General features: G+C 39.8%; 2 protein-coding genes across 3 annotated transcripts in view; one reads left to right on the top strand and one right to left on the bottom strand.

The window, feature by feature from the left end:
- LOC109960731 (coxsackievirus and adenovirus receptor homolog) overlaps positions 1-10,858 on the bottom strand; it is a 68,806-nt gene that overhangs the window by 32,634 nt on the left and 25,314 nt on the right. The window lies entirely within an intron of this gene.
- Positions 1-10,858, top strand: part of LOC109960730 (probable flavin-containing monoamine oxidase A) — a 39,408-nt gene that overhangs the window by 7,297 nt on the left and 21,253 nt on the right. The window contains exons 6-7 of the mRNA XM_020601019.1: positions 4,578-4,667; positions 6,950-7,034. Of these exons, the coding sequence (XP_020456675.1) occupies positions 4,578-4,667; positions 6,950-7,034 (175 nt within the window). The remainder of the gene's footprint in view (positions 1-4,577; positions 4,668-6,949; positions 7,035-10,858) is intronic.

Raw genomic sequence — 10,858 nt, 5'->3', positions numbered from 1 at the left:
CAAAGCGGGTGTAGAAGGTGTTGAGGTCATCCGGCAGGCTGTCTGTGGAGCTGATGATGCTGGTGGTGGTCCTGTAGTCTGTGATGTGCTGCAGGCCTTGCCACATCCATCTGGAGTCAGCAGTAGAATAGAAGCCATTCAGCTTCTCTCTGTACTGCCTCTTGGCCGCTGTGATGGATTTCCTCAGTTTGTACTTCGCAGCTTTGTACTCCGTCTCATCACCTGATATGAATGCATGAGAGCGAGCATGCAGCATGTGGCGTACCTGACTGGTTATCCAGGGCTTCTGGTTGGGGAACCTCCTGACTTGTATGGTGGGCCCAATGTTGTACAGGTACTAATGTATCTGGTCACATACTCAGCATAGTCCTGTACGCTGACAGAAAAGTCCTCTGAGGTGGCTGCAGCTTTAAACACATCCCAGTCTGTCTGGGCGAAACAGTCCTGCAGGATGCCTTCAGTCTCTGGGGTCCAGAGTTTAATTTGTTTAGTGACAGGGTTTGTTTGTTTCAGTCTTTGTCTGTAAGCTGGATACAGGAACAAAGAAATGTGGTCTGAGTGTCCAAGATGGGGGCGGGGTGCGACCCTGTAAGCACCACGTATGTTACTGTTAACATGATCCAGAGTGTTCTTGCCCCGAGTGGGAATGTTCACATGTTGGTAATATTTGGGGAGTATAGTCCGTAAATTGCACTGGTTAAAGTCGCCTGCAGCGATAAATACAGCACTGGGGTGTGCTGTCTCTAGTGCGTTGATGGTATCAGAGTTTGCTTAGAGCCGCAGCTGAAGAAGAAAAAGATGAATGTGGCCTAGTCAGAGTCCAGACTTGAACCCTATTGAAAATCTGTGGAATGACCTGAAGACTGCAGTTCACAAGCGGTCACCTTCCAATTTGACTAACCTGGAACAGATCTGTAAGAGTGGCCAAATATTGCTCAGTCTGAGTGTGCAAATTTGGTAGAGACATATCCAGACAGACTCAAGGCTGTAATTAAAGCAGAAGGTGATTCCGCAAAGTATTAATGAAAAAAAAAAGGGGGGGGGGGTAAGATATCCATTATTTTATTCTTTTCAGAACTGGTGATTTTTTTTTTCCTTTGCACAAATAGCTTTTCTGTTTTCATTTGAGGCTATAAAACAACAAAATGTGAATGTTTTGAAAGGAGGTGATTCTTTTCTCACAAATGACCGTAAAATTGAGTGGGCACAACAACAAGTATCAAGAAAAACTCAGCAAGTAAGGTCGCTGCTATTTACCCCCGTTTTACTCTTTCATTGTATCGGATTGTATTGCCATTTTCACTTCCCTCTCCATAAAATAAGTCAGCAGGCTTTAGAGTGTGAGATTAGAATTCAAACTTGACAGTACAGCAGTAAATACAGCACCAGACATATTTTAATTTCAGTGCAGTGATTTGTTTTCCTCCACTGGATCTCTAAATCTAATAAATAAAACCAAGTGTGTCACTTCATCACTTTGGGTACTTTAGTGTATTATAATTTCTTAAGAAACCAAAGCAGGAAACAAAACAATATAACATTATTCTGATAAATAAACTCAGACTAGCTTCCAAATTGACAGGTGTTTGAACTGCATTTACTGGGAGCTGCGGTCCTGACTCCACTCTACTCCTCTCCTATTTTTTGAAACATTTGGATCTTTCTCATTTTAACTTATTTTCTCAGAGCTTGTCAGGCACAATTTTGTATTTATTTTTTAACTTAGATATTCATGTAAAGCGAGTCGGCACACAGTACATATACCTGCACAGCCCAGCCCAGTAGAATAGTCTGCTCCACTGCAGTCTCCTCTATTGGGTACATTACAACACAAAGCCACATCTAACCAGTTAGCCATTAGCTTAACAACCTCGTTATAGTTAACAGATATTAGCAGTGAATAACAGAATGTGGTCAAGGCTGAAATGATCACTTCTCTACAAGTTCATTCTTGCTTAGCGAGTGTTTTGACAAGTTCCCTTTACTGCCTGTTTACTCATGGAGGCTTTATTGCACATAGAGTGACGAGTATACAGGTAAGTGCTGTCAACTCAAGTAATGTTTCACTTCACCTGGGCTCCCTTTCTCCACTGTGGCCTCTTGGCTGCTGCCCGCTCCATATGCGAAAGAGCTGAGACCCCACATTACTCATCTATACTCGTGACTGAAATGCTTGCACTGTTAAGTCCTGAGCCCAAGTTCTTTTGTACAGAGTGGGACAAAGATAGTAAAAACCAGGACTAACACTGATTCAGTTCATTTCATTTTAAGTGTATAGCACCAATTCACAACAACCGTCTCAGGGTACTTTACATAATCAGGTCTATACTAGGGCTGGGGTTCGATGCCATTTAATCAAATCAGAATCCTTTTGAATTCCTTATTGAATCTGATTAATAATTGTAATAATTATGCATTTATTCATATAGCACTTTAAGAAACTGAGACACTTAAGTTTCTTAGTATAAAAAGATGTATTTTAATTTCACGCACTACAGCAACAAAACAACTAAACTACAGTATTTTTTGGAATAAACTATAATATTTATGAATCTAGCTTTTTTTAACTGGAACCTGCAGCTGCAGAAGCTCACAACAGTGAGCTCATTACTTTCACAATAGAATTATTAACGTCAATCTGATCATTCAGTGAATGTTGTTTTAATAAATCACTCAGCTTGCTGAGCTGTGAATTTAGCGTTACCTAAAGGTGGACTGATTGTTGTATTGCAGACCTGACAGATCACACTATACCAGCTACATAGCCTAGCATAACGTATACAACAGTCTCGCTAAATTTTCACCAGTTTGTAAACCTTTTTTTTTTCCCCTATGGCGATGTCTGTATAATCAGAGACAACAAAAAATGTAATGTAAACAGAGAACATGAAAGACAAGATTGATAAGGGATTTATTTAGCATGAAGCTCAACTTGGAACCTGATCCAAAATAGAACTGGTTAGTGAAACCCCAGCCCTAGTCTAGACCTTACACTATTATAAGGAAAACCCAACAAATCCCCCTTAAGCACTTGGCAACAGGTCATATACAGCATACACGCACGCACGCACACACACACACACACACACACACACACACACACACACACACACAGTACATACATAAGCATATACATATAGTATACATATACACACAGTACAGACAACACACATATGCAATGCTATACACTACAATATAAAATAAGTACTATATTTATATGTGTAGGTCTATACTATACACGTACACACCATCTACATGCATAATACTATACAGTAATCCAATACCATTCCATATACTATTCCAGATTCATAATACATTCAATAATACACAAATGTGCCAAAGAATGGGAGAGCATTCATATGGAAGCTCAGTATTCAATAGAGCCACACAATAAGCAACACCATTTTCCAAACCTAACCTACCTTACCCTTAAAGCATCCCTGAACCCTATCCTCACCCAAGCAAAGGGCAAATATGCAGCTTGACACACAGCATCTCCATTGTATTTGCTCAGAATAAGCAGTAGCCAATCCAACTGACCTGTAATGGCAGTCACCTGACAGCCAGGTCCACTCAGTTGTCCAACCACTGCTGCCACCAAGATTATCAAACAAAGGAAGAATACACTACTAATAACCACAGTGATTCAACTATATTATCACCAACACCAATATTAATTAATGATAGAACAACATATTATATCAACCCTATCCTCACCCAAGCAAAGGGCAAATATGCAGCTTGACACACAGCATCTCCATTGTATTTGCTCAGAATAAGCAGTAGCCAATCCAACTGACCTGTAATGGCAGTCACCTGACAGCCAGGTCCACTCAGTTGTCCAACCACTGCTGCCACCAAGATTATCAAACAAAGGAAGAATACACTACTAATAACCACAGTGATTCAACTATATTATCACCAACACCAATATTAATTAATGATAGAACAACATATTATATCAATCTAACTATAAGCTTTATCAAAAAGGAAAGTCTTAAGTCTAATCTTAAAGGTAGAGAGGGTGTCTGCCTCCCAAACTGAGACTAGGAGCTGGTTCCACAGGAGCGGAGTTTGATAGCTAAAGGCTCTGCCTCCCATTCTACTTCTGTAGACTCTAGGAACCAAAAGCATCGGTTTGGATTATTGAGAGGACAGTGTTAAAAACTGCCAAATAACTCAGATTTTATTCTGATGTCGTAAAGTAGAATAAATCACCAGAAAGAGAGAAAGAGAGAGAGGCACATAGCTTGGATCCTCATGCTTGAGAAGACTTTTCAAAAGCAGCTCATTGGCTTATGCAGAATAACAAGAACATGTCATAAATGTCATTTCTAATTGCTTGAGATGCACAAACCAAATGTTTTTTGCATTGAGTTGTTAGCAGAAGTCTGAGACACATACATAATCTTGGCAAACATAACTATTATCTGAATGGGTGACTATACACCACCAGGGGTTTGTTAATTTGCGATTCAGGTGAAGCGACCTATCAACTTCAGGCACTCTGCCCATCCAGGGATGGATGACTATGGGTTTTAAGGCCACCTTGAGTTGTAATATCTGTCTCTCCACAGGGAGGCACCCAACAGCTTTCAGAGCGTCTGACAGAATGTGTGGGGTGGAAGAATGTCCGGCTGGGTTCTGCTGTGACGGCCATATGGCAGGTAGAGTACCATAACAGCTCACTCAGGGATTGATGAGGCACGACGCAGAGATAACAGCTTCCTCAGTGGGGAAACAGGCCGTCTCCTGTGATGGCAATGTCTGTTCCACCCGACTGTCTTCCTTATCCACAGCTTAGAGAACAAGAAGGCTCCAAGCACCCTTAGGTGTTGAGCTTTACTAGTGTTTATGGATTTTTTTTATGAGTTTATTGGTTGTTAAATGATAGAACACTGAATGTTGGGATAATGATAAAATATTTAATGGGATTGTGGCTGTAGATTATAGAACACTGAACTGAAGACTGTTTTTGTAAGTAAGGATCTTACCATTTGACTTTGTATTTCTTCTGACTGTGATTTTAATTATCATTTCATTGTTTATGCCACTGATCAAGCAAAAGAACTGCAGCTTATTAAATATGAGGACCTGATGCTTTTCAGGTGTATGCCACTGCAAATCTTTGGGTTTTACTCTTTTGGTGGGAGAAACTAATGATAGCCTGGTGCTCTAGAGAACTGTAAGTATTTGACAATATCTGTGACCCCTTGTTAGAGAAGAAACATTCAGTCATTTATTCCATTTGTCAACTGACAGAAAACGAATCAACTATCTTGATAATCATTTAAGTTTTTTTTTTTTTTTTTTTACAATACTGAAACATCACATTAAAAATCTTTGTACCATTTCTCACCTTCACCTCTGGGAACTTATCGGGGGCAACTCTGCTTCAGTGGGTAGAGCAGTCATCTCCCAACCAGAGGGTCAGAGGTTTAAATCTCGGTGCCTGCAATCCACGTGTCGAAGTGTCCTCGAGCAAGACACTGAACCCCCAAGTTGCCCCCGATGGTTGGAGCCATTGGTTGAGTTGGCGCCGCAGATGGCTGCCTCGGTTCAGTACGAGAAACAAATTCCTTGTAACATACTTGGCCAATAAAGGTGATTATTATTTACATTTTTTAGATCATAAAAAATTGATTAGTCAAGAAAATAATCAGCTAATGAATGATATAAATGATTAGAATAAAAATAGCTGTAGCTATTATTTCCATTAATGATTCATTTAATGATGAATCATTAATGGAAATAACTGGTAATTGCAGTCCTGCTCACAGCACAACACCATAAAAATAAGAGTGAGAAGAGGAAGAGCATGACATGTATTTTCTACAGTAGCTCATCATGTGCTGGATTAGAGGAGGCTATAATCTATCCCTGCAAGCACTGGCTGAGAGGAGCCCTTGACATTTTGCCAGTCAATCACAGAGGTAACACATATTGGCAGACATACACATTCACGCTCACGTTCACAGCTACAGGCAATTTAGAGTTTCCACTTCACCTAAGTTGAACTGGAGCACTCAGAAGAAACCCACACAGACACGGAGAACATGCAAGCTTCACACAGAGAGGCCCCAGTTACCCTGCTTCACAACCAGGCTCTTCTGGTCTTAAAAGACAACAGCACTATACTGTACATACATGTATACACACAAAGTATGTGAAAATAAGTGAATCGCCTTCATTGAAAGGCTTGGATGAAAACCTGTCCAAATTTAAAGAGTGCCGATACATTTACTTTTTAGCCTTGACCTTGAAGAAACTAATAACCTATGCTCTAAGAAGGACTGTTACAGTGGTGCTGACAGACATGAATGGAGGGACTCAGTACTCAGGTACTAATGAAAGAAAAAAGATGGCAAGACTGCAGTGAGTCAAAATAGTGTACAGCAGAACATCCCATCATCACAATATCATTTAACCACCTTTTATAGTTTACCACATCATTTGCATAAACAACTCCCCCTCTTACCAGGTTCTCAGAACCCACACCCATAAAATACAAAAAAAAAAAAAACCTGATTAATTTATAGAAAACTATGGATCCTTTGTAAATGTTATTTCCTTTATTGTTCAATAAATGCTTACTAAGCAATAGTGCTACTAAATATCTACAGTATCGTATTTAATGAAGTGTTATAAAATGATTCTCCAAGAGTAAAAGTTGTCTGTATAACTTTATAGTATGCAGTTATACACAGTGTTTCCAAAAAGGTTCAAATTTAGCCAATAGAATTTCAAATATAAAACAGTCTAATACTAGACATCAAGAACGTTCAGCTATTGGAAAACTGCTAAATTAAATTCAATACAGCACCGTATAGAAAGCCATCAAAATTTCACTTACAAAAACCTCCACCATATTTAAAAAAAAATAATAAAAAAAAATCTTTGCAACTTGCTTATTAAATAAAGTTGTATTTCTGTTTATATGTTTCAACAGGATGCTGAGTGGGCCAAAGTGACAACTCCCACTGAAACCCTTCTGTGCAGAGCTGTGATTGTCACCTGCCCCCCTCACTTGGCAGGTCAGTCTGCGTCGCCCACCTCTGTTGACTCGCTAAATGAAATTCTTGCTGATGCAGAAGGTAAATATCCTCCTCTCTCATCACGTCTGTCAAATCCGGCAAACCGTGCATCCTTGCGGAAAAATCTATGATTTTCCTAAATCTTTCTGGCTCTGGGGTGTGCCGTCATTTTGGCTGAAGTAAATTCTGTCAGAGGTCAGGCCATGGGCCGAAGAATTACCTGGACTAGATTTTGTTAAGGTCAAAATTTTATTAGGGGCTAATTGCCATAGTCTCTTCCTGCTTTGTGTGCATCAGTTATTTTAATTTTGCTTGGCATCTGCTTAGAAGAGCCCATGGCTGTTGATTGTTGGAACAAGGCTTCAGGAGTCAGAGTATTTATAAAGCTTTGAAATTTGCATCATCTGACCTTTCCTAACAATGACTGTTAACAAGGCATAGCCCCAACAAGTTAATTAAGGTCTGAGCCCTTAGTAAAGGTTATCTGGGAGCTCAAATCTCTTGAGGTATGTAAAAACTCAAATGCAATAACTCCACATGATGTAATAAGTGTGTCTAACCTCATAAAAAAAATTACAGCTATCAATGTTAACGCATCAATGCATGTGATTAACCTAGAAATTTTAGCATGTTGCTATTTTTTAACACAAATTAATCATATGTTTAAGCTTGACTCCAACTTCCACCTGCAATTGCAGTGTGAATGGTTACCTAGCTGTGTTTGTATTATCCGCCAAACACAGATAATACAATGACTGAGGAGTGTACAGTGTGCTGAACAGCAAGCTTCTTTATAAAAAGTTTCCAGATGAAAGTCTGGGTAAAACCAAAGTTGTGTGCACATATTGCACTGATGAACAGGCCTTCCACTGAAGCACAACAAGTTTTAAGTACCATCTTCGGGCAAAGCAATTTTTGCTGATGTTTGCAAAGATGCTTGTGCTGAGGTAGGGTCACCTTGTTGTGCTCGCCAAACAACACTGGCAGAGTGCAGCCGGGGCAAGCTTGTCTACAAAACAAGAGCAGCAAAGCTAACCAATGCCATCACTAAATGGCTTGCCACAGACCTCTGAACTGCTAACATAGTTGGACTTCATTCAGATCACCATAGGCGATGCAGCATACAAGCTACCTTTGAGGGATACTACTGTTACAATAATGCATGAACTACATTGAACTGAAAAGGCTACTAAAAGTGAGGCAGTTGGCAGAAGCTACATGTATTGCACTTACTGGAGATCAGTGGACACCTGTAAGTAACTACCTCTGTGTAACAGCACACCTAATCAATGACAAATGACAAATACAGTCATTCACTTTGGGAGTGTTAAAACCAGAAGAAAGGCATTTTGTGGAAGCATGCACTACTCGGTTTCTCGAATTTGCAAAGGAGTGGGGGATAACAGACAAGGTCACCACTATAGGAACAGATAGTGCTCACAACATGATTGCCACTGCAAGGAGTCCACCATTCAAAGATGTCCCTCTGTGCGGCATACATTATACACCGGGTAATAACACTGGCTTCCCATGACAGCGGATTTGACAGTGCTTTAGCCAAGTGCCGTAAAATAGTTGGACACTTCAAACACAGCAGAGCTGAAAGCTCAGCAACCCTCTCATGGACTAAAAGAGGAGTCACTCATGCAGGATGTACCAATGCGCTGGAATTGACTCTCGAAATGATAAGGCAGATTCAACACAACAAAGATCCACTGAAAGCAAAACTGGCACAGCAGAAGTACAACTTAGCCATGCTAACCTCAGCTGAATATGACAGGCTGCCAAAGTTGGAAACCCTGTTGGAGCCCTGCAGGTAATGTGTTTTCCCAGTATTCTCCAGTTTTTTCTGATAAAAACAAGTAATTGAAAAGTCACAATTATAAAAATAATTTGAAGCCAGCACCCTAAATAGATGTCATCTGAATGAAAACTAGTCATTAATTCTATTGTGTTGTGTTGTGTGTTTGTACTGCAGGTCAATCATTGTGCTCCTAGGTGGTGAAAAGTATGCGTCGTGCTCCATGGTGCTGCCTGCACTGTGCCATATCTTACTTATAACAAGCGTCTCAGATGTTGATCCTGCCTACATAATGTACTTCAAGGCTGAATTCACAAAGGATCTCAACAGACAAAAGGAGAATTTACACCTGTCATTGCTAAAGGTAGCAACAGCTCTAGATCCTAGATTCAAGGACCTCAAGTTCCTGCCCAGAGCAGAGAGGGGAGGGGTGTGGCATAAGGTGAGTTAGATGCTGAAGGACAGAGAACCTGCACCACAGGCCTCTGGAGAAGAAATGCAGCCAAAAACCACCAAAGATGAGCATGGTCCTTCTACTGATGGGATCAGAGTCAGCGTGATGTTGATGTACTGTCCACAGAGAAAACTCTACCAAAGCATAGACACGTGCACCACAGTGGTGGTCAACACACACAGGTGCCCATGGTAAACTGGCCCACAAAGGAACTTGGCTACGCCTGCTTCAATAGTACCATGCGAGAGACTGATCTTTTTGGTAGGCCACATTGTGCAGAAGAGGAGGTCAGCTCTATCTGAAAATGTCAACAAGTTAGTCTGCCTGAGCAACTAGTTAGAAGAGTAGACTATGATTGGATGAGTGGAGGCATGGTGCACAGATGCACACTGTCTGAAGGACTGTAATCATTTGTAACCAAGAGTGTAGCAAGAGACCGTTCACTTTGTCTTTTCAAAGACAGTATGATATTCAGAGCATTCATAAGTTGTTTAGGACTTGTTGGCGGGTGTTACTTTGTAAACAGTTCTTAATGTAGGTGTCTGCTAATTAAGTTTGCAGTTCATATGGATGTTTTGGGCAACACTCCTCGAAACAACTGTACTTAGCAAATTGAGATTTTAATTTACTATTTGTTAAATGTTAATGTTTGTGATTTTAATAAAACCTCAAGAATCTGTTTCTCCAACTAGCCTGTCATACATTTCTTTATTCCAACACATTTAATACAAGTAAATCCTAGTATTTATGGAATTCTGATTAATCACAGCCTATGAATATGATTCTATTTTTATCAATTGACAGCACAATAGATAAAAATTCATAATGTTGATAATATTCAAATATAATAAAAATAGAGCAATAATTTTTTTTGCTTTTGCAAGTTATTACATCATTAGTTTTGTGGCAATGTTGTACATATAATCACCCAACATACTGTATGTTATCAAAACATGTAACAACAAATAAAACCATATTTCATGCATAAAACTGGTTCCATCTCAACCATCACATATAGGACCTACCATTTCAAATGTGCCACATTTGTTTTCCAGTTTTGGGGATGCCATCCAAATGCAAATTACCCATGATAAATATTTACTTTGTGCATTTTAGAGGTTTTATTTACTGAAAGACTACTTCAGAGATTCAAGATAAGCAGTTTTTAAATCCAGTGCAATTCAAAATGTGCACACCTGCATTCTTTATTGACAGTGAGGTTTTGCGAGTTGATTTTTGCTTTGATTTTCTAGTACTTTACTAGCCCTGAGCCCAAAAAGTCAGTCGTTTAAAAGTCCATTATCCAGATCTCACTTTAGTACAGCACGTTACTGCATGTTTCTTGGTATCCATTATCAGCAGGTCCTGGTGTTATAGCCAGTAATGATAGGGCTGATTCCAGGGCACACTGGTGGATTACAATGTTAGAGTACTGTAAGTGAGACTAAAAATTCTATGTCCCAGATGGGATTCAGCTGCTCCTACCTGTCAATCCTGGCTGCTTCTTTCAGGGTGCAAGCATTTTATTTCTCAATACATTATCAACAATATCATATTAATGTAAATAAT

Source organism: Monopterus albus, unplaced genomic scaffold, assembly GCF_001952655.1.
Source record: "Monopterus albus unplaced genomic scaffold, M_albus_1.0 scaffold50.1, whole genome shotgun sequence".
In the NCBI taxonomy this organism is placed as follows: domain Eukaryota; kingdom Metazoa; phylum Chordata; class Actinopteri; order Synbranchiformes; family Synbranchidae; genus Monopterus; species Monopterus albus.
The sequence above is the reverse complement of the archived record's forward strand: the minus strand, read 5'-3'. Positions and strand labels throughout refer to the sequence as shown.